Below are 23216 nucleotides of genomic sequence, written 5' to 3'. Positions count from 1 at the left end.
CGAACTAATGTCTAACATGAATTAATCAAGTAGTGAAAAGGCTGTAATGTTTTTCTAAATCGCTTCAGAAATTGCTCTCAATATTGTAAATTGATTGTTTCAAACTAGTGAACATCAAATATTATTATATTCATCAACCCTAAAGTAACTTTCAAAACGTTAACTGAGTGACAATGAGAAAGGAATTAACAAGACACACAGCAATATACAATATGTAATTTAATAATGTGTGCATAATCTACCAAAAAACACCAGATACATTTCAAAGATCGTACTAAACTACTACGTTTCTGATCATTGTTACAAGGAATTCCCTTTTACTGATCATTGTTACAAGGAATTCCCTTTTACATCACAAAACATTTAATAAAAATTGGGAATGGGAACATCAGCCAGAAGTATTCTACCATGTATGGTTGTTCCACTACAATGTCTATCCTTTTAATCAATTGGATACATAATAAACATATATTAAATATATGTATCATACCTACCTACATATGTACATACATACAGTGCCCTCCAGAATGATTGGCACCATTGGTAAATATGAGCAATAAAGGCTTTGAAAAGGGGGTACACTTCTATCACTCAAAACATGAAATGGTAACCCCTAAAGGGGATATCCTGAATATGCTCCCATCTTCTGAACATTAGCTGAATTACAGCAACACTGGGGTATAACTATGAGGTCATACAAGCCAAACTCCCACATTTATCTATAAACATGGTCAAGGTCAGAGAACACACAAAATAACATACAACAAAATGTTGTTGACCTCATAAATTATGTATAGGCTGTAGAAAAATGAATAGCTACAAGCCTGAAAATACCCATTTCCACTATTAAGGCAATAATTAATACATTTGAATTAGCTGGGGCTATGATCAACCTACCTGGAAAAGCATGCACAGTGAAGAGGAAGGATGAAGTAAAAAAACACTTTATTTGTTGAATCTTGGGGTCACCAAGTCCCCAAAACTATAACTGGATGCCTCCTCCATGTCAACAAGCCATTTTCAGGTCTGGCCAGTAGAAAGCCTCTATACTCTCATCTACACATATTGTAAATGCTAATTGTATTTGGAACTTTGATTGGAACTTTGATTGAACATATGGTCAGATAAGAGAAAAACATGTTGTCCAGTAACACCAGAGGTATAATTCAAAGATAGAATAAAAAAAAAAAAAATCATAGCCTGTTTTGTTGGTCTTCACCAAGTGTGCCAATAAATTGTGTTAGGCACTGTATATGGTGTTTCTTTGACGACAGAGTTGTCTCTGCCCAGCTGGGAGGCATTCTTATATCAGGCACTCTCCTTGGGTAGTCCATCAGATCCAAGGAGATGTTGGCTAGGTTCCTCCACTATGCAAGGTCCAGGGCCAGCCTTGTGTACAAATGAGAAGTTGTGCCTCAGACAAACTAACTTAATATCTTATCACAGTGTTGCAGATCCATACATAGTGTGTGTGTGTGTGTGTGTGTGTGTGTGTACCTTGGTGCTGATAATGTAGCTTATTCCCTTCACCATTGGTTCCATCCCAATGGCTTGCCTCAGCTCTTCAGTTAGTGTTGTAGAGGCAACCGGAAGACCCTTCACAAACCTGAAGTAGGACAGCCACAGGAGTCAGTGTGTGTCTGACTGTATGAATTTGTGTGTGTGTGTGAGAGAATAACTCACTGTCCTCCATTGGTCTCTGGTGGGAAAAAGTGTTTTACCACCTGGAGAAACTCATCTACATGCTGCTGAAGAGTATAGATCACAGCATTGGGACCTGCATCAAATGTGTAAGCCACCTGATGGAAAAAAAAGAAAACTCTTATGACAGTGTCAGCTGGAAGGATGTGATTCTGCTCTGGCTTGCTCAGTACTAGAAAAAGTGGCCGTCTTACTTTGACTTAACTACAGTTAGACCTGACTTTAGTCAACAAACATTGTGTTCCCACAAAACTGTAAGACTCTGTGGATCTCTATTTCATCATCTCAGAATAGCAGCAGTTATTGCAACTTTGGTTTTCTTTTCGGAGTATACCTCTTGTAGAGCTGACAATAATCCAATAATCTATTTTCTAAGCACATGTCCATTGTCTTTGGTGGTGCTCACCCTGGCTTCCCGGTAGTGTTGATTATAGTGGTGCACCAGGTTGATGATGTGGCGCGACACATCGTTTAGGTAGAAGATGGGGGGGTACGTGTCCAGACAGATAGCATGGAACTGGTTGCTGTCCTTCATAGTCAGCTCAGCAAATGCAGCGAAGTCCTTCCTATGTACAGCATCAATCATCTCCTTCATCCTGGCTGGGACCACAGAGTCTGATCGGTGCTGAGAGGGAGAGTGCAAGGGTGAGGGTGACCATCAAATCTAACCGGGTCTATGTATGTGGGTCCGCGTTGTTTGTTTTAAAACCTTTAGGAGACTGCTCGTCTCAACACTAGTTTGCATGCCAGAGGTGCTGCCAACTGGTTTCCGCTCAGCACTGACCTGAAAACAAAGAGGGAGACAAAGATGGGGATGTTGAGACTGAAGACATGGACAAATGTTAAATGCCAACATTTACTCTGGAGAAAGTCAGTGTGAGTAATGCTACGATAGACCTACTACCAGCACAAGGACCCTGAGTAATGTTACAATAGACCTACCACCAGCACGAGGACCCTGAGTAATGCTACAATAGACCTACCACCAGCACGAGGATCCTGAGTTCAGGCCAGTGAGTTTCTGGCTCCACCTGCTGGGCCACACTGTCCTTGCCGTCTTCTCGCTGGCCCATAATCCACTGGACAAAGCCCCCGTACATACTCCTACAGGCACTTCCTGAACCTTGCCTGGCCACGGCGGACAACTCTCCCTCCACTCCCATCACCCGAGCTAGGGTGTACACTGGGAAAAAAGAGAACGGGGACAGTAAAGGTAGTGAGCACAATGAAAAAGGACCACTTAATGCTACGGGGTACACTCCAACTTCATTTGACGGTCTCTCACCCAGACAGGCATAGCCGGCGGCGGAGGAGGCCAATCCAGCTGCTGTGGGGAAGTTGTTGACAGAACAGATGTGGACTTTATGGGACAGACCAGCTAGGTCGACACCACCTTCCCCATCACTACGTCTCTTTCGGGCCAGTCGGCGAACTGCGGGTGGAAACAAGCACCAACAACGCGTCATTGCTTGTCCTACTTTTTTGCTCAGTCTCACAGGATTCGAAAGCTTATAGCTTTGGAGCAACACCGAAACACCACACTTGGTCTAAGGAGGATAAAAAATGGACTCCCACTCACTCTCTCTAAGGCAGGACTGTAATCTGGGCTGGTTTATGTCCTCCTCTTTACCGTTGAGCCAGATACGGTCCTCCTGGAAAGACCTGCTGCATGCCACTGTTGTAGTGGTTTTGAGCTGGAAGGGATAAGGACACATTTCTGGTGGTTTTAAAGCGTAGTTCAGGATTTGTGGAATGTGTTTTTTACCCAGAGGGAAATAAACATGGATACCATTTTAAGTGTCTGCATGCAGGCATGAGCAAGTTTAATGTAGCTTATCTTCTATTGAAATTTCCATTGGGTTCCATAGGATTTTCTTTGTCCAGAAATTGTCTTTTAACCAGAGTCAACAAAAACTGCTCAAAAGAGAAAATAAGAAAAATGTGGAGATACAGATTTTAACTACTCCTACAGTTCTATGCTATGGTACTAGATATTTAAGTTCTATCAACTTTCTCATCCTCTGCATGCCACCAAAACAGCATGGACCCTGTGGTATCTGGCACTAAGACATTAGCAGCAGATCCTTAAGTCCTGTAAGTTGCATGGCGGCGCTGCTGTGGATTGGACTTGTTGGTCCAGCACATCCCACAGATGCTCAGTCGGATTGAGATCTGGGAAATTTGGAAGCCAGGGCAACACCTTGAACTCTTCATCATGTTCCTCAAACCATTCCCAAACTTTGTGTGCAGTGTGGCAGGGTGGATTATCCTGCTGCAAGAGGCCACTGCCATCAGAGAATACCATGCGCATAAAAGGGAGTAACTGATCTGCAATGATTGTTTAGGTTGGATGCCACATGTCAAATGGATATCCACATGAATGCCCGGATCCAGGGTTTCCCAGCAGAACACTGCCCAGAGCATCACACTCCCTTCACCAGTTTGTCGTCTTCCCATGGTGCATCATGGTGCCATCACTTCCCCACGTAAATGGCGCGCACATACACGGCCATCCACGTGATGTAAAAGAAAACAGGACTCGTCGGACCAGACGACCTTCTTCCACTGCTCCAAGGTCCAGTTCTGATGCTTGGGTGCCCACTGTAGGCACTTTCAACAGTGGACAAGGGTCATCATGGGTACTCTGACTGACCGGCCTGTGGCTAGGCAGCCCCATACGCAGGAGGGTGTGATGCACTGTGTTGTGACACATTCCTCCTGTAACCATCATTAAAAAAAATTGTGACTTGTTCCAGAGTTGACCTTCTGTTGGTTTGGACCAGGCAGGATAGCCCTCATTGCCCTTTTGCGTCAATGAGCCTTGGGGTCCAAACACCCTGTTGCCCGTTTGTGGTTTGCCCTTCCTCAGACCACTGTCGGTAGGTACTCATCACTGTTGACTGGGAGCACCACAGAAGCACTTGCCGTTTCAGAGATGCTCTGACCCAGTCGTCTAGCCATAACAATTTGTCCCTTGTCATAGTTGCTCAGGTTTTTTTACTATCTAATTAACCCAGACCTTGACATGTGCCCTTGACAGAAGATGAACAATGTTATTTGCGTCACCTGTGAGTGGTCATTATCTTTTGGCTCATCAGGGTATCAAAGAGGTAGAAAGCTAAACTGCTACATTCCGGAGGTGACAGGAGGTGTTAGCTGTGTAGTACACTTGAATTAAATTATAGAAATTTACATGGAAAAACTAATAAAATAATGAATTGCAAAAGGACTATGGTTGTGAAAGACAAAAAGGTATGAAAACAGACATTGTCCAAGTATTGAACAGTGGTGACTCAATGTTCTAGTAGCAAATCAAGCTGAAAATGTTGACAACTCAATATCATTATAATTACTATGAAGTGTACATATGTAGCTAGCTTGTGGCAAACACACCATTTTGGAGTCCTTAAATTAAGTTATACTGTGTTTCCTGGCTTTTGAAAAAAAACTTCCTAGCATTTGCACTAGCATTATGCTTCCTTCAAACTCCTCAAACATACAAGGAGACAAAGGTTTGTTGGACTCGGGGAGAGTAGGAAAAACAGCGTTCCCAAATCCCAAATTCTCTCTTTAACAAACTAGTAATTCTGTGACAGCTTTATTGTCTTACCTGGTCTTGATGCAAAGTAACACTCAGCGATGAATTGATGGGTAGAATACATTCTTCATCCCTCTTCCCCCCTTGTAATAGCAAAAACAAAGCATTTAGCTATATTTTTCACACAGGTCTAAAGAGAACATCTTGAACAACATTCACATTATTGTGGCAATAGCGTGGACAGAAGTGGGTTGATCCTGCAATAGATGTGAATTAGTAATATACATTTTAACATAACCTACCAAACCATGACCATATATTCATATAATTCACAGGTCTCAAATTATGGTAATATAATTAAGTATGTAACAGATGTTTTTGTGTCATCGTTAGGGCCATTAGATATATTGCCTAACACAGGTTGAAATGACTTTGCAACCCTGTTTCCAAAAAAGATTGGACACTGCCAAAAATGCATATAAAAATATAATACAATGATGTGCAAATCATGTATCCCTATATTAAGCTCGGGAGATTAGAAGAGCTTGTCATACAACCTTGTTTCCAAAAAAGTTGGGACGCTGTGTATAATGTAAAGAAAAACAGAATGCATTGGATGTGCAAATCATTTAAACCCTACATGCAAGACCACAAATGTAATGTGGAAACTGAGAAATGTAATTGTTTTTGTCACATTTTCCATTTCACAAACAGTTTAGCACCTGGACTCTTACTACAGAGCCATGCTGTTGTAATACGTGCAAAATGTGAATTGGCATTTTCTGGCTGAAATAAGCAAGGCCTTCCCTGAAAAAGACAATCTGGATGGCAGCATATGGTGCTCCAAAACCTTTATGTACAGTTGGGCTCAAATTTGGATTCCCCGGCGGAAATTGTGAAAGTTTGGCATTGATTTTGAAAATATGACTGATCATGCAAACATATTGACTTTTATTTAAGTATAGTGATCACATGAAGCCATTTATTATTATGAATAATATTTTAGCTCCTTTTTAAATCAGGAGGATAACAGAAATCACCCAAATGGCCCTAATCAAAAGTTTACACACCCTTAACTATTTGGCCTTGTTACAGACACTCAAGGTGACACACAGGTGAAAATGGCAATTAAAGGTGAATTTCCCCACACCTGTGGCTTTTTAAATTGGAATTAGTGTCTGTGTATAAATAATCAATGGGTTTGTTAGCTCTCATGTGGATGCACTGAGCAGGCTAGATACTGAGCCATGGGGAGCAGAAAAGAACTGTCACAAGACCTGATTAACAAGGTAATGGAACTTCATAAAGATGGAAAAGGATATCCAAAACCTTGCAAATGCCAGTCAGCACTGTTCAATCACTTCAGGGATCTCTTGATACCAAGACAAGGTCAGGTAGGCTAAGAAAGATTTCAGCCCAAACTGCCAGATAGATTGTTTGGGATATAAAGAGAACCCCACAGGGAACCTCAGGAGAAATACAGGCTGCTCTGGAAAAAGCCAGTGTGGTTGTTTCAATGAGCACAATACGATGATACTTGAACAAAAATGAGCTGCACAGTCGAGTTGCCAGAAAGAAGCCTTTACTGCACCAATGCCACAAAAAAGCCCCGTTTACAGTACGCCCGACAACACCTTGACACGCCTCACAGCTTCTGGCACTGTCATTTGGAGTGACAAGACCAAATTAGAGCTTTATGGTCACAATCATAAACCATGTGTTTGGAGAGGGGTCAACAAGACCTATAGTGAACAGAATACCATCCCCACTGTGAAGCATGATGGTGGCTCACTGATGTTTGTTTTTTTTGTGGGGGGGGTGAGCTCTAAAGGCACAGGGAATCTTGTGAAAACTGATGGCAAGATGAATGCAGCATGATTTGCGTGATCATTGCATTCTGTTCTTTACATTTTACACAGCGTCCCAACTTTTTGGAAATGAGGTTGTACAACCAAACCATATAATTTTTATATTTGTCCATGGGTTTTTACTAACCCAGTCACTCTATCAGTCACTGCTAATTCATATGAAACTAAATATCAATCCTAGTTAACTACTTTTGGTAAGTATTAGAAGCTGCTAACTAACATTATTATAGTCTTTCACAAAGCTAACTAACTTCTAACAAGTGCTTATGTGACCTGTCTGTTGTGATCTCTTGGTGCAACCGGATATTGACCAGAGTATTCCAAGGACACCACAAATTAATGTAAAATATGAATTTAATAAGTAAAGAGAGTATACAAAGATAACCGTAGTCCAGAGACTTGAGGTAGCAAAAGCAAGGAGGCATGTTGCTAGGCAGAGGAAAAAGCTAAAAGTTCCAAGATTAAATATTTGTTACAACAAAAGAGAAATCTAACCTTTTAAAAGTTATTTTTGCGTATTAGGTTGTAAATTAATGGATAAAGATGTACTGTACACAGACCAAAGTGGCTAGTGTTGCTAGCAAGCACTTCCAAGTGTTATTCAATCAATTGTATAATTAATCTATATGCAATGTGTTAAAATATTTAGTTTTTATTTCTAGTAATACAACTAGATGGCTGAGAAATTCTACGAAAACACTTAAAACACATTACTCACAGTATTTAATGACAGCGATATTCACAGGCGCATTGCATGTCACCATGCTGAACGTGTTTCCGCTGTCATCAGGCATTTGTATATACAACCGAAACCACTACAATAGCAACAATTACTACAAAAGCGTTCCCGCGTAATACTTTGACTAACTGTAATATAAGCATATGTAAAGTTATATTGTCTATTTATACGCTTCACAGCAGCGATTTCGAAAACGTATCTGGATGGACCAACTGGGTAAACCCCCCACCAATCAGAGCCGCTCTTGCTGTTACTGTAACGAGGCAGCCAATCATTTTGATCAGACCATGGTGGTACGAAAATGAGGCCAGAGGGGGCGTATTACGATTACAGGCAGTAGTGATGTGAAGTTCGACTCACCTTACTGATCCGGATCTGTTCGAATCGTTCAGTAAAAGCACAACTCATTGTCCAGTCAAAATCGAGGTTCAATTAAGTTCGATATTAAATATTAAAAGTCCATTCTAAACGTAATGATATTTATCCTATCATTACAACCTGAATAATGTACAAATACTATTATTTTAATCTAACAGATGATAGTAGACCAAATACCTTTTTTGCATTAATTCTGTATACTATGGCTGATAATTGAGACTCGGAGAGCCAAAAGATTAAAAGACTTAAGCTATCTTCTCCTTAGTCATTGTCGTTCCTTCCAGTGGTCCAAAATATTTTTTCGCGGAATGAAAAGGACCATGATAAAAATGAATTAATACATCTGATCCGTTTAATTGAGTCTTGGCAGTTACAGTATTACCAATAAACATGCACATAACCAGAGGCGCCATTAGGCCTGGGCGTCCGTGGCAGCCCCGGATCTCAAATTGACCAAAAAAATGAATAAAATAACCCCTGATCTATTCATCTATACTCGGGGCTAAGCCCCGAATGTATTGTGATCCTAGCAACGCCTGTGCACATTACTGCCACGATGTCGGATGAAGGCAGGACACAAGCCCATGGAGAACTGAGGACATTTAATAAATGAAAAAAAACGGACAGGAATAAAACAAAATACTTGATAAAAGGACTAGGAGAGCAACATACTATAATACGTAATGAAAACAGAACTACGTGACATTGAAGTATAACCAAAACAAAGACCGACAGGATACAGTGGTGACGCAGGAACTTAAATAATGTCAGTGATCAGGGAAAACCGGTGCGGACAATAATCAAAGAGAACAGGTGTCCATGAGGAAGTGGGAGAGGGCGTTGGATTCACGGCTGGCTGCCTTGCCAGAACATGACAATAACAATCACTTGACAGCTGAATAACAGTCTACTATCTTTATATTTATTGTAGCTAACGTTTCTTGGAATATTAAGGATGATAATGAGATACCAGGAGGTCAGAAAGATTTAAAGACGTATTTCCTCATGAGTCGTTCGCCTTCCATCGTTCCTTCAAGTGATCCAAAGTGCAGAAACATCTATTGATCATCGTTCCTTTCGTTCATTGTTCCTTCCAGTGAACGAGATTCAAAGATCCGAAAGAGTCATATATGACAGCTCATTCCATTCGTCGTTCATTTCGGTGAACGAGATTTGAAGATCCTGACATGAATCATGAATCAAGATTCACCATAAAGATTCATTCAAAAAGAACAAATCGTTCGCGAACCACCCATCACTAATAGGCAGTACAACGTAGTAAATGGATTTTCAAGACGAAGTTAGCGCTCTACAGTGCAATAATTTCACTCGCATGCAACAAAAATGTATAAAATAATTTATTAATTCTGCGGTAATGTCATTTAAAGTAGCTTGCGAAACAATTTAGTAGTACTGCAGTTCTCACGTGTTCCGTCTCCACATCTCATACTTCATTGCTCTGCATAATTGCTTGCTCTGTCTTTGTTGCGCGCATTTTAAAATCAACTAAGCTACCATACTTACCTGCGCGCAATCCGCAAACGTTACCTCAATGCAGCAACTGCTACAATGTTGGACAATTAAAACCCTATCGCGTATATTTGCAAAATATAAAAAATATTCACACCTTATTTTTGTATCTTCTGTAAGATCTTTAAATTATATCAGATTCTGGTTACTGAAGAAAAAAGCCTGTGTGCTATTATTACATTAATTAATACAGTATTTTTTCATTTGTGAGCTAGATTCTAGAAGAATTTTCACATTATAATTGCTCCTGGTTTGCATTTTCAATGCTTGGATGGATTTATTTAGATGACTTGAAACCATAAATCAAATCTATTCCTAAATGGGCAAACTTTCAGTATCATCTTGTCTAATACATCACACATCAGAGTACTGTCAGTCTCAGTGAACATGTAGGATACATTTCAGCAAATACAAGAGAATTACATTTAAGGCTTTATTCTTACATCTATGCTCTCATGTGATTTTGGTTTTTTGAGCGCAAATTAAGTACAAAACTGTGACCCCTCCATCAGTCTCAAGCACTGTCAAAAAAATCAAGATGCAACTACGCTGATTGTGTGGAATAAGTGTTCAAATTAAGGCTTTCAATTTTTTTTTTTTTTTTTTTATGTAAACAGTTGGAAATTCATTACAAGAGAGGATAAATATAGCAATGTGCTCTGTCCGGGTTGATGGTTTGACCAGATTCATACAGTAATAAATACAGTATTCACAAAGCAGTCTCTTGAAAAATGAATCAGCAGCAAGAGAGCCTATGCCACATTTTGTTCTGCTTCTTGTGGTGGCAAAAAATGGAAACCTTGGTGAAAACAGAAATAAACAAAGAATATGGTAATGAGTTCCAGATCCACACAGGGCCTAATGTGGTATCCCAATGTGCATCACTAACTCGGGATTTGGCAGTTCAAGGATTTCCACCAACTAACAAACCCCTTCTTCAACATATCATGTCCTGAATCCTGCCCTCAGCTAGTTGTCCAACTGACTCCTGGGATCCGTTCAATGAGTCAGTCGTCATCCTCATCATCTGAGTCCATCACCTTTCGTCGGTTGAACTGGGAAGGGAAGGAAAGTGAGAAGCAGTCAGTTAAAGCTGGAATTGTTACATATACAATAGAGCAGTAGCTTACAGTAGGTACTACAATTGTTGTTCCCTTTCTCTTTTCTTAAAAATCTATAAAAAATGCACATGCAATAACCAGATTCGGCAATTTACCTTGACAGTTGTCTTTTTTTCCGTCTGCTGACTAACTTTTTCTAGAATGTCGATCAAACCAGTCTCTGAAATCTAAAAAAGACAATCCAAATCTAAGTATCAAGTAGTGCAGAGGGGTCAATTCAGTGCTGACTGTAGTTCCATCATTTGGATCAACAATATGCCCACATATGCTTTAGGTTAAATTTAGCAATGCACAGGTCAGCTGTTTGTTCAACCACACCTGCACACAATTGCTAATAACCCAGGTTCCTGACTATGATAAAGGGAGAACTGAGGAGCCCCAAGAGATAACCTGCAAATATAGAAAACGTGCAGTATAGTTCCCTTCATTAGTTGAAGGTAATCTCTCACACAGAGCTAGACTACAGTGTCAATTTCAAGAGGAGCAACATTTTACTTTCCAAAAAAGACATATGCCAAATGATTTGCACAATATAGAGAAACTATAATTCAAGCAAGCATCAACTTAATTCAGAGCAAAACAAGAAACATGTCTTTAGCAACAGGCAGCATGCCTTATAGACAAAATAGTTTAGTAAAAAAACATCAGGTAGACAAGCCACCTTATGGCCTCAAAAGACTTTATATTAAATAATTTGACTGATAGTTTTTTTGGGGGCTGGATATCTAATTTAATTTATTTTTTGGACCCACGTCTTTTATTTATTGGCCGGCCCAGTTCTCTCACCTTTCCACCCAACTGACCCATGCGGGCCATCTGTATGAGGTAATTCTCCACTGCTTTGGCCTTCTCTGGCTTCACCAGAGCCAGGTTACTCACTGCAACACACACAACATAAGAAACCTTTAGGCAATGGTTCCACCAATTGCTAACCTGGTGTAAACGCAGTAGAATAGTTCCCACATCAGATTGATTATTAATTTAAACTAGGGAATTGTTTCTGTAAAAGCACTTTGCGACAACTGCTGTTGTGAAAAGGGCTTTATAAATACATTTGATTGATTGAAATACCTACATCTGGCACGAGCCGACTGGTCTAGAACCTGAGCCAGTATGGAGTTCCTCATTTCCGTTTCCCTGTAGAAAGACAACAGAACACTCTAGGTAGGCCACAGCATTTATCACATTTTCTAGCTTCATAAATGGTGTATTACTTAGTTCTTTACAAACCAGTGGTGCAAACTACAGATCAGGACATGCAACACTAGCAAACCATTATAATCTTCGATATGTAGGCTTGCTATAATCAGAGTTTAGGTGTGCCTGACAGGTACACATGTTTAGATGGACTTAAACACTAAAGATTCCAACCTCTGTTTGGCCTCCTGCTGGCCTTGCTGGTCATTTGAAGAGTCCTGGAAAATAACGAAAAGAAGAAAGGGATAGAGACAGAAAGGAAAGCGAGATAAATCTTACTCTTGCATTTAAATACAAAGAAATAAAGATATTAATAAATATCTATTTGTGTCAATTATTGAACTGAGCAAACAGGTTGACTGTATCACACAGCCATGCTGAAAGCGCTTCTCTCAAATTTATCCTGGTATTGGATATGTTGACTATTACAATATTGATCACAATGATACACATATTTCTCTGTGATTTCAACACCCGTGATGAGGTAGACAACCATAAACAACAGGGATTACACTCCACCCAATGGTAGAAAACAATCCTTTCCCCCTTTTATTCCTAGCACATTGTACTCCTTGGGATTTTGCCATTTTAAAGGAGCCTATTGGTAGACTAGACTGGTTGGAGCCATGTAATATTAACTGCATCTTTCCATTTGTTAGATATTATCCTATGGTAATATTTCTGAGTAGTTGGCTAGCTTTTCATGTAACATACTGTGCTTTCTGAAAGTATTCACACCTCTTCACTTTCTCCACATTTTGTTCACACAATACTCCATAATGAAAGTGAAAACAAGCTTTTAGGAATTCATGCCAATTTATAAAAATAAATAAAAAACATATTTTGCATTAGTATTCAGACCCTTTATTCCGTAATCTGTACAAGCTACTCTACCATAAAGGTCTGATAAATGGTGCTGCAGAGATGGTTGTCCTTCTTTAAAAAAAAAAAGTTAGCACTGTGTAGTTGTTGGGTATGGTTTGTAGATTGATGACCAAAAAACATATTTAAACAATTATAAATGTAACACAAAACAAGGAGAAAGTGGAGTCTGAATTCTTTCCGAAGTCACTGTATTCTCAATGTCATGTGCTGCAACAGAACATCTTCAACAGTGTGGTATACAGTTTTCCCAACCCCTATTCCATACTGTTTAATATTAAGTTGGACTGGCTGACTCAGCTACATTGTTATCATGCTACTTCCATGACTGTCAAAGTTTTGTTTGTTGGTCCACGAAACACTTATTTACAGGACGTTGTTTCATTAGGGTCTTTGTCCTATTACACTATTTGACAAACTTTTAATTTCACAAATAATAGAATGATAGAATAATTCATCATACAATGTTTTAGGCTTGCTCATGTTAAATTCTGCTCCAACTTGAACACAATGAAACTGCAGTCATTTTTTTTATATTCTTAGGATTCATTTGAACCCATGTAGTTAGTTGTACTATATCAAATATCTGAATATATAACAAATTAAATAATCAAGATAGTGAACTATCCAGCCCTGTTGCCCAAAGGGTACAGCTATTATTTTGACAGGGCAAGGTGCTGTGTGTATATTTTCAACTTATTGCTGAGCTCTATGAGTGGGACACATTCTGCATGTGTAAATAAGTGTGCTACCATATTATGAAAAAGTTGTAAAAAAGAATTCTCACAACAACCGATTTCTGAATAGCTTACTTAAACTTGATAACATGTTACAAAGCCCAACCAATGTTGCTTTTCTCCATGGACTATGCTATAAGAAATTGGAACATGCACATTCACTGCATCAAATCAAAATATTAATTAAAAAGGAGCACAGGCAGGGAGGACAGGCAGACCGGCCAGAGGTGCTGCATTTTCTCAGTCCAGGGCATTAATTATACAGCCATCACCTCATCACACAATGTACAGTAGCTTACCCCTAGATTCATTTGGTTCCAAGATGGACCCTATAAAAGGAGCATCTCAAACTCAATAAAACATGTAATGTAGTGCAGTCCAGGTATAAGTACACCCCAATGTTTTGATTGATCATGTCATCCTGTTGTTCATTGTTATATGCATTAATTCAGTGAGGGGTATTAAGGTAATTGGCTATTTTATTTTGCTTAAATAGATTTAGGAATCAGTGACAAAAACATCCATCCTAAACTATTTCAGCTACTCTCGACTCGCAAATGAAAACGTTTTACCTAAAAACCTATGCACGTGTATCCCACACTCGCTGGCCCAGTGTATGAGTAGTTTGGCCATCCCACACTCCTAGCACAAGGAGGGAGGGGAAGACGTGATCAGCTGGTGTTTACAGTCCTGGGGTGTATTCTTTCCGTAACAGAAAACATTTTAGTTGCGAAACGTTTTTTTCCAAAGAACGAAAACAGGGACAACTAATGTGGATTTCATTTAATTATCTAAAGTTAAGCTTGCCGAGTGCAGCAGTTAGCTAGTTATCTGCAATACCCTGCTAAATAACGTTTGCTAGCTCGTTAACTACCTATTGCCTAGGCTAGCTCCAATACAAACATGCAAAAGACAAAAATAGCTATAGATAATTAATATTATTTATAAGTTTAAGTAACTATACACTAAATTAGGCATTTTAAACTTCAACTACAATGCTAACACTGGCTATGTAGCTAGCAACGTAATGAATTGCAATTGCACCTCCTTATATGGTCGAAGCTAGTTATGCATTTTGATCCCTGTTCTCTCCTTACCCCATGTTTTGACTGCAGTTCAGCTAAGCGTTGCCTTCTGATTGCCTCCAATTCGTCATCTGCCATTGTGTTCAAATTGATAGAAAGTAGGCTTAATCAGGGGAGAAATAGAAATGTCACTTCACGAGATAGGGAGCAGTATCGTTAGGGTCCGGGCCCTGCTTCAGGATAAAGTAATAGAACTCAGAAAAATCATCTGAAAAGCAACTAGAGTAAAGCAATCGAGTCACGGACGATCACGGACTGCGTTTACGCCGTAAACGAACTCTTGTCTAAACACCAATTAGTGGGGTAAAGTCCAGAACTGGGATGCCCATCTGAACGCTGGCATATGATTACGCAGGACCATTCAGATTTTAAAAGTAAATTGTTTTCACTGAGTCTGTTCGCTGAGAAAATGGCCTTTATTCATTGCTAGTTATACTAAGAAAACACAGCTGATATGCTAGATCTAGGCCTATATTGTTTAGCGCTGGTCCATTATCTTTGGAATTCTAACACATATATTTAATCTAACATTAATTTCAGAGGTTACCCCTAAAGTCTGGAAAACCCCTCATGTGCTCCAACTAAATAAGTCTGGGAACACAAGTGTCCTTGATAACTACTGTCCTATCTCTAAATTGTCATCCCTTGCTAAAATCCTGGAGGCACTGGTAAATACACAGTTACATTCCTTTTTATCAGAAAATTGAATTTTGAACAGATTCAAATCTGGTTTTAGACCTGGGCACAGTACTGTCACAGCAACTACACTGGTTGTAAATCACATTGTCACCGCCTTAGATGAGAGATAAAGCTGTGTTGCTCTGTTTGTTGACCTGTCGAAGAAGTTTGCTACAGTACATCAATCAATTAATCACATTTATTTATGAAGCCCTTTTTACATCAGAATATGTCACAAAGTGCTTTTATAAAACACCCAGTCTGAAACCCCAAGGAACAAGCAACAACATTGTTGATGCACAGTGGCCAGGAAAAACTCTCTAAAAGGGGCAGAGACTTAGGAAGAAACCTATAGAGGAACCAGGTTCGGAAGGGTGACTAGTACTCTTCTGGCTGTGCCGGATGAACATTTTAAGAGTACAAATTGTAGTCATTAATAACTGCATGTGGGCAGTGTCCAGAGTCTATAAAACACAATCCAGGTCAGAAGCATGACCAAATGGACAAGGACAGGGACAAACCAGTGGGGAGGATCTGGTCAGTGGAGTGGCAGCTGGAATCGTCAGGTATCATCTTGATCTGCAACATAACCAGTAGGACTTTGGACAGGGACAGCTACGGGTCTTTCAAGCCTGGTACTCCTGAGGTGTGGTCCAAGACCTCATGTCCTCCTAAGTTTAAACAGAGCAGGAGACAAGGAAATTTAGAGAGCACATTCCTTAGATAAACAGGGATTTACTATGGAGAAGGAGAACTGACCCTACTCCCTTGGCATAATAATATAGCAGTGTAAAACCTTGGGGCTGAGACAGAAAGGTCCAGTGACACTGTGGACCTATACGTGGGTAACCCCAAACAGGGCCCAAGAGGCAGGAAGTCAATCTTAGATTTATCTTATATCACTCAATGTTATTTAAAAAGCTGTCATAATTGGGCCTGGTCAAGGACACTTGCCTCTTGTTACAAAATTACCTCAGTGGCAAAAACCTACACTTCTTGCAGTCCACAAAGTTGCATAAGGTTCGAATTAAACTTATTACATGTTATTTCCTTGGTCACGGAACCAAACCTTGGATTACCCTAAAAGAGGAATAAATCATGTCTGTCACATCAGCATAGAAACTATGCTATCTAACTATCTGACAGAGAAAGTTAGTTGGAAGAACAGCAATTGCCAAACATGCATCTTAGAACTGGATATTGGTGGAGATTAAGTACAACCATGTTTCCATAAAAGTTGAGACGCTGTGTAAAATGTAAAGTAAAACAGAATGCAATGATGTGCAAATCATTTAAACCGCATAATAAATAGAAAATAGTACAAAGACAACATTTCAAATGTTGAAACTGAGAAATGTTATTGTTTTTAGAAAAATACATGCCCATTTTGAATTTGATGACAGCAACATGTTTAAAAAAAAGTTGGGACAGGAGCATGTTTAGCACTGTGCTGTATCACCTCTTCTTTTAACAACACTCTGCAAGCATTTGGGAACTGAGGAGACCAAATGCTGTAGTTTTGAAAGTCAAATGTTTCCCCATTCTTGCTTGATTTAGGATTGCAGCTGCTCACCAGTTCAGGGTCTCCCTTGTTGTATTTTTCTTTTCATAGTGCACCAGAAGGGGCAACCATGGTTGTCATCACAGAGTGGTCCGAGCCCTCCCCTGGATACTGTGACATGCCAGTAAGGGTAGGAGGGGCAATTGAATAATTGAGGCTAATAATCAATTAGCCTCAGCTCACGCATAGTTTCATTGCTGTGATGTCGATCCCAATATCTGAGTGTGATACTTTTTCCTCAGGCCATAAGGCTTCTCAACCAGCAACACTGATCTATGATCATATTGATCACATGAACATTCCAAATGCTCGGATGACTTTCCATGTATTTTAGAATATTTTAATGTACCATTCATAGGCATATTACACTTAAATTTATAATATTTAATATTTCTACACATATTGTTCATATTCCCATTCTACACTCTTTAAAAAATACTGCTAGTTTACATTATGTATACAGCTCTGGAAAAAATTAAGAGACCACTGCACCTTTTTCTTTCCTTTCCAAAAAAGTTGAAAAGGAAAGTTTTGAATCAGAAACAAAAGTGTTCAATTTGCAGGGGTCTCTTAATTTTAACCCTTCTGTTCCTCACTCAAAACCTTCCTTTCCAACTTTTTTGGAAAGGAAAGTAATAGGTGCAGTGGTCTCTTCATTTTTTTCTGTTTGTTCTGGAGCTGTATTTTTTGCTTTATATATTTCTTTATTCTTACTGTGTAGATGTTGTGTGCCATGTCACAATAATTTCATTGTTAAATGATGCTGTTATTCGGTGCATTTGATAATTAAAGGACTGTGACATAATGTCTTTCCGATGAGCCCAATACATGAACAGTCTTAGTTGTCCTGATTATAGTGATTCTGTGTCTATTCATGTTTCTTCTAAACTTCAGTTGCAGATTTGCCATCAACAGATGCAACCTAGATTAGTTAATCATTGTCACTGTGTTAAAGTACCTTAAGTAAAGGTCACATCACAGTCCTTATGGGATGACAGTTTTATTAAGTAATAAATATCGCTGTGAATGAAAATACAAAGTATATTCAAGTAATCGAGTAAGGCCATTGTGTGTGCATTTCTGCCCTCCACGATGAGCACGATTTGCCCGCAGCAGATTAGTATAGCTATGGCTAACCTCTCAAGGGGGTGCAGCTATGGTATCTGCATGGTATGCCGATCACAGCAGAACAGCTTGTAAGACATGTACTCTAACCATGCATGGGAGGGGATGTTACCACACAATGGTCTGTACGGAGTCTATATAGGCCTGAGCTCAACCTTGGACACAAATCTCTTGATCTCACTCTGATGAGAGTGTTGTTAACTGCTCCAGATTTGCAAATCTATGATAAAACTTTAATTGTATTAAGAATCTACTATCTCTGCCTTTTCTGGTTACCCTGGTCTCAGTTGATTTCTCAGCATAAATAAAGGTAAATCTATCAGCTACTGATGAGGAGAGGCTAGACATATGTCTACTCATCAACCAGTCACAAATAACAATTTCTGTTTCACATATAAACTTACAGTTGTAATGTTTTTTTCTTGATTGTTTATTCGCCATCTAACTAAAGTTGCATTGTAAGATACAATAATGGGTTTTCATTGTCAGCTGTTTGCCCAAGAGTCAAAGCTCAGGGAGCAAAAGAGATGTAGGGTGTAAGTCTAATTGAAGGCCCAGTCCCAAATAGACCCCAATGCCCTACACCCTAGGAGTTGTAGGAATCTAAGAGTGGTCGACTGGTTTAAGTAATGTGGTGGATCTTCCATCTAGCTTATCAGAGGGCCAGGTGGAGTTATTACCTGATTGCTCACTCCTGTCTAACCCTCTCAGAGCTCCACTAGTGCATTTTTTTGTAGGGCTTAGGGGTCCATTTTGGATTGGACCAGAGCCTCTAGTCGACCTGTTTCACAATTGTGCAACAATGCAACTGCCTCCATTAGCAAAGTGGAATCCCATAAGGAACCATTTTACTTTTATACAAAACAATGGATGGGGAGCTTAATTATTTGACACATGGATTTGTTTGTATAATAAAACAGACTAATTAACGGACTAAATACCTCTTAAATGAAATGTTTTAATTGCTATTGAGGTTTATTTATCCTAAGCCAGGAGTTTTCAAAGTCTGAGACAGCATGCCTCCCTTCAGAGAACATCAAAACAACCCCCACCCACGTGAAGTAATTTTCCAAGACTGAAACCTTTATATTTGTTGATATACTACTTGAGTGCAGTCAATTGTGTGCCTTCCAACTGACCCAAATACTAAATGCACATGATCATCTACAGCGCAAAATCATTTACTGGCTTGTGGTTAGGGGTCTAGCCATCATTCTCTTCACTATTGTGCACTGCCTCCTGCCAATTGGTATGTGTTTACGGGGGTTTTCTCAATGTAATTATCAACTGCACGATTGGAGGCATTTTCTTTTGAAGACTGATTTTTTTTTATAAACAGAGATTAGGATGTCTGCAATAACTTGGTAATTTGGTATTGTAGGCTACATTTATAACAATCACCAGCACTGTGTCAATAAATAAATCAACCATATTTACCTGCCTGCCTCCTGTTGCATCTTAGTCCATACGACTTCGAAAGTCCCTATATTAAAGCTATACATTATATATATAAATGTTTTGATCATCACTCCTGCTGAGCAAACTAGACAGCCATGCATTATCTAGCAGTTAGCAACTGTTAAGTAATGTTACATGGAGCCAGTTGCAAATTCAGAATTCCACTGTGCTGACCTTATTAAAACCATGAAGAAATGTATATAAAATGTATCTACCTCAGATATCATATGCATTTAATATTAAAGAACATCTTCGCTTGGACTTTAAAGTGTTACTTCTGTCATGTGTCCCCTGAAGCTTCCTAATGCCGACATGGGGAAGCGTGGTTCACTTTGAAAACTACCAAACCAGATTCATGTCAGTACTAAAAAAAAAAAGGTTTAACATTTTGTTTTATTATTTAAAAATTGAATATATATGGCATTATTGAAATCATTTGTGTGTCCTGAAGTTTATTGACCTCATCACACTCTGAACATCACCCTCAGTGCTCTGAACATCACCCTCAGCAGCTCATGACAAAGGAGGGCAGATGGTTTGGTTTGTGGTTCAAGGGGGGTGAATCGGGGTGAGACAGGTTCTTTAGCTCCCCCTGTAGGTACTGTAGGAGAAACGGCTGCAGAGCAGAGGAATGTGGAAGTTCTGACTGTGGTCCGTTATGGTGAAGACTATCTGCAGATGCACATAGACCACAGACTTGTTAGTGACCACTTATTACAAAGAAATATGAACACATTGCTGACAACAAATTAGAGAAGTGGATTCTGTGGATGGAAAGGGAAAATTATGTCTATGTTTAACAGTTATTAGTAGTTAACACCTATTCACCTATTCTTCATGATAAAGCAAGTAAGAGGGTCTTTCACTAACTTCGACGTACGGGTAGAAGGAGGTCTCTCCCAGACTCTCCCAGTATTTGCCTGTCTCGAAGCGCAACTTGTACACAGCAGGAGTAAACTGTTCTCTGCTGATGAGTCCTGGGCAGCGGCCATCATCATTGGTCGTCCTGAGAAGACATTAGTGTAAATAATTTGAAATATTCAATACATCAGTCATTTGTTTGAACTAGTGCTGTCAACCGATTAAAATAATTAGCCACAAAATCTTCCGTAGTTAATTGCGATTAATCGCAACTTTAAAATGTGTTGAAATTTGGGTCTGAATTCAAAAGATTGGATAAAGAAATACTGTGTTTCATTGTAAACTTTGGACAGTGCTTGACTTTGAAATAAGTGCAGAAGCTGTCTTTTTCCAATTGGGTCCATTAGACCAAGGTATGGCCCTTTATTCTTACCCCTCAAATTATCATCATAACTGGTAACGTTTATTTGTTGCCCATGTAAATCCAAATAGAAGGTTTATGGTCTCTGATCCCATTGTTATATTATCTCCTACTATTGTGCCCTTGATCAAGGCACTAAGTATATTGACTGCTATGTTTGTCTATTATATCAAACACATAACAGACCATTTTCCTGGAAAGCTACATTTTCCAAGACATGGAAGAAGATATATGAGATGCAAAATTATTTTGTTGGGTAAACTAGCAGATATCTTGCAAATAACACTTACATTATGAGACAGAATAAGATGCTACATAGACATTATCTTGTTTGTATAATCATTTCCAAGTCCTAAGGTACCATGCGCCACATTTTTTTTATTAAGCTATTTAAATTATATAAATAAGCCCTCAGAAGGTATCATATCTTCGATATGTCTCAGAATAAATACCGTAATGTAGATAATCCCTACATTTACAAGGTATAGTCCAGTAACTGATGTTTATGCTAAACTGTGGTTAGAATGGGGCTTAGGTGGGGGCCTGCAAATTGTCTTTCCTGGTGTATGGTTGGCCATGGGTCTTTTATTAAATTATTTTCAAATGTATGGGGGACGAAATGCATAAAGTAGGCTACTTGAATAATAAGCACAGACATAAGCTAGGTAAGGTTGCTAGAGGATACCTACAAACATTAATAAAGGGACATCCGTAATGGAACTTGTTAATAGTGAAAATGACTATGACATTAATGCTAAGTCTAGCAAAAAAAGAATAATAAATTACAATACAACAAGCTAGGTTTTTGAGTTGGCTATCTAGTCTGTTTATCATCTTTGAATAGGCTAGTGTCCAGCTGAAAGTCATATTTCTCTCTCTTAAGCAACACTTGGGTGTACTGGCACATAAAACGCAGTTGAATTTGCAGTGTCTCTGGACTATCAGAAAGGAGGCGCCTGTGGCCTTCTCGTTCACTGGGGTTTTTGGAGGGAGACAGGGATGTAGGTAATGTCAGTAATGCGATTTTAGGCAAGATTCACAGAAACCTGACGGATAAACACGATTCATGACATCTGCCTACTCTTCATTGCTATAATAATCAGAAAAGGTATATATGAAGCCAGCGAAGCTAATGGCAGGCTACGAGTATCCATACCATGCCCCAGCCAGCTCTTGATAAAATCAAGCGCTGACTATAAATGGTTTTGAGGCAAAAAAAAAAAAAAAAGTTAATGGCGATAGATTTAATTTAACAGCGTTAAGCATTTTTACATTAATCGCACACGTCAACTTTTACAGCCCTAATTTGAAGTACTCAGGAAATAATAGACCTTAGCGGTGTAGACAGTCTTATATTACAATGACAAAATGCAGCCCTAATGAATGAGGTTAGAGGTGAATGTGACATTAAGACGAAAACGCGTATTTGTCTTTCATATGGGTAGGTTACCCTGTTGTGAGAAGGTTCCAGAGTGACGTGGAAGAGTCCATGCGGTGCAGGCTGAGGGCCACGCGGGCCCCAGGGACACCAATCCCGGTGTTCAGGACATGAGTGGTCAGTGGGCTGTTCGGAGCTGCCATCTCTGCAGACTACAGCAAATACAGGTACTGTAACATCATTTGATCATCCTGTTGTTTCAGAAATGTAAGTTTGTAGTGAATTCAAACCCATGTTTAAAAAGGTTTCTAAAATGTGTAATTTCCACTTGAAATGAATTCCCCTTTCCTGGTTTCACTTAATTTGCTCTAACAATATATAAACCCACACAACGAAAAAATACACTGATAACACATTGAGTATCCTAAAAAGTATGGACATGGCTACTGTAACTTTGCAAAGGTGTATGCTTACTTAAGCCTATAAACGATTATTTTATATTATGATTATTTAATAGTCACACTTCAACTATATTACTTTCGCTATTATTATTATTATCAAAAGTGTTCTAATAATCCTACTACCAATAATTTAAATTGTCAATATTGTATTTTTAAAAACAAACATTTCTGATTACAAACGCAATAGCCTACCTTGTCTTCAACCAATAGATGACCCTTTATGTGCTGTAATCTCCTGGTACTCATGCGAATAGATATCAAAGATTTCCAAGTCGTTCTAATCCCAACCGGTTGCTCTCAGAAATATGGTGTTTATGGTAAATTAAGTGGAACTGATTTTTAGCAGCAGTTCAAAACTCACATGGTTATTTGTATGACTAGGACTGTCATATGCTATTCATCCAAGTTCATTTAGGTTTCTAGCTACTTTGTTTACTTCCTCTCTTTTGAACGTCTATGACTGGCGAGGCTTGGGGCTTTTCGCATTCAAATAGTGA

At 39.2% G+C, this 23216-nt stretch overlaps 3 protein-coding genes across 7 annotated transcripts; all 3 read right to left on the bottom strand.

Annotated features, from left to right (window-relative positions):
• Window positions 1-213: 213 nt before the first annotated feature.
• mvda (mevalonate (diphospho) decarboxylase a) lies at window positions 214-8072 on the bottom strand. Its single transcript, XM_010879474.4, has 10 exons — window positions 7826-8072; window positions 5312-5382; window positions 3281-3395; window positions 2987-3133; window positions 2685-2884; window positions 2411-2485; window positions 2108-2326; window positions 1684-1799; window positions 1498-1606; window positions 214-1389 (listed from the first exon to the last, which is right to left on the bottom strand). Exons 1-10 carry the CDS (start codon window positions 7899-7901, stop codon window positions 1309-1311), a joined length of 1209 nt encoding a protein of 402 aa, XP_010877776.1. The 5' UTR covers window positions 7902-8072; the 3' UTR covers window positions 214-1308.
• A 2101-nt stretch (window positions 8073-10173) lies between these two features.
• On the bottom strand, window positions 10174-15064 carry pdcd5 (programmed cell death 5). 3 transcript variants are annotated; one of them, XM_010879496.4, is made up of 7 exons: window positions 14789-15064; window positions 13991-14020; window positions 12247-12290; window positions 11951-12012; window positions 11662-11753; window positions 10971-11042; window positions 10174-10809 (listed from the first exon to the last, which is right to left on the bottom strand). In XM_010879496.4, exons 1-7 carry the CDS (start codon window positions 14852-14854, stop codon window positions 10762-10764), a joined length of 414 nt encoding a protein of 137 aa, XP_010877798.1. In that variant the 5' UTR covers window positions 14855-15064; the 3' UTR covers window positions 10174-10761.
• Window positions 15065-19972: 4908 nt separating this feature from the next.
• LOC105015986 (5-hydroxyisourate hydrolase-like) lies at window positions 19973-23188 on the bottom strand. Of its 3 annotated transcripts, none has more exons than XM_010879508.3 (4): window positions 22912-23188; window positions 22331-22470; window positions 20469-20604; window positions 19973-20270 (listed from the first exon to the last, which is right to left on the bottom strand). In XM_010879508.3, exons 1-4 carry the CDS (start codon window positions 22963-22965, stop codon window positions 20181-20183), a joined length of 420 nt encoding a protein of 139 aa, XP_010877810.1. In that variant the 5' UTR covers window positions 22966-23188; the 3' UTR covers window positions 19973-20180. The 3 variants fall into 3 exon arrangements, with proteins under 3 accessions (XP_010877810.1, XP_010877827.1, XP_010877819.1); XM_010879525.4 differs by having other exon boundaries at window positions 22331-22509; window positions 22912-22997; XM_010879517.3 differs by having other exon boundaries at window positions 20179-20270; window positions 20427-20604.
• Between the last annotated feature and the right edge of the window lie 28 nt (window positions 23189-23216).

Source organism: Esox lucius, chromosome 2 (genome assembly GCF_011004845.1).
Source record: "Esox lucius isolate fEsoLuc1 chromosome 2, fEsoLuc1.pri, whole genome shotgun sequence".
In the NCBI taxonomy this organism is placed as follows: domain Eukaryota; kingdom Metazoa; phylum Chordata; class Actinopteri; order Esociformes; family Esocidae; genus Esox; species Esox lucius.
Note: the sequence above shows the minus strand (reverse complement) of the source record. Positions and strands in the feature narration are given on the sequence as shown.

What these genes read in the sequence shown, in the direction of transcription:
- mvda (XM_010879474.4), bottom strand. Translation starts at nt 7,901, where the DNA reads ATGCCTGATGACAGCGGAAACACGTTCAGCATGGTGACATGCAATGCG. An exon ending in TTACTTTGCATCAAGACCAG is followed by an intron (nt 3,396 to 5,311) that starts GTAAGACAATAA and finishes TATCCCTTCCAG; the next exon opens with CTCAAAACCACTACAACAGT. An exon ending in ACAGTCCTGCCTTAGAGAGA is followed by an intron (nt 3,134 to 3,280) that starts GTGAGTGGGAGT and finishes TTCCACCCGCAG; the next exon opens with TTCGCCGACTGGCCCGAAAG.
- pdcd5 (XM_010879496.4), bottom strand. Translation starts at nt 14,854, where the DNA reads ATGGCAGATGACGAATTGGAGGCAATCAGAAGGCAACGCTTAGCTGAA. An exon ending in AACTGCAGTCAAAACATGGG is followed by an intron (nt 14,021 to 14,788) that starts GTAAGGAGAGAA and finishes CTCCTTTTATAG; the next exon opens with GGTCCATCTTGGAACCAAAT. An exon ending in GGAACCAAATGAATCTAGGG is followed by an intron (nt 12,291 to 13,990) that starts GTAAGCTACTGT and finishes GTTATTTTCCAG; the next exon opens with GACTCTTCAAATGACCAGCA.
- LOC105015986 (XM_010879508.3), bottom strand. Translation starts at nt 22,965, where the DNA reads ATGAGTACCAGGAGATTACAGCACATAAAGGGTCATCTATTGGTTGAA. An exon ending in TGGAACCTTCTCACAACAGG is followed by an intron (nt 20,605 to 22,330) that starts GTAACCTACCCA and finishes ATGTCTTCTCAG; the next exon opens with GACGACCAATGATGATGGCC. An exon ending in CCTTCTACCCGTACGTCGAA is followed by an intron (nt 20,271 to 20,468) that starts GTTAGTGAAAGA and finishes GTGCATCTGCAG; the next exon opens with ATAGTCTTCACCATAACGGA.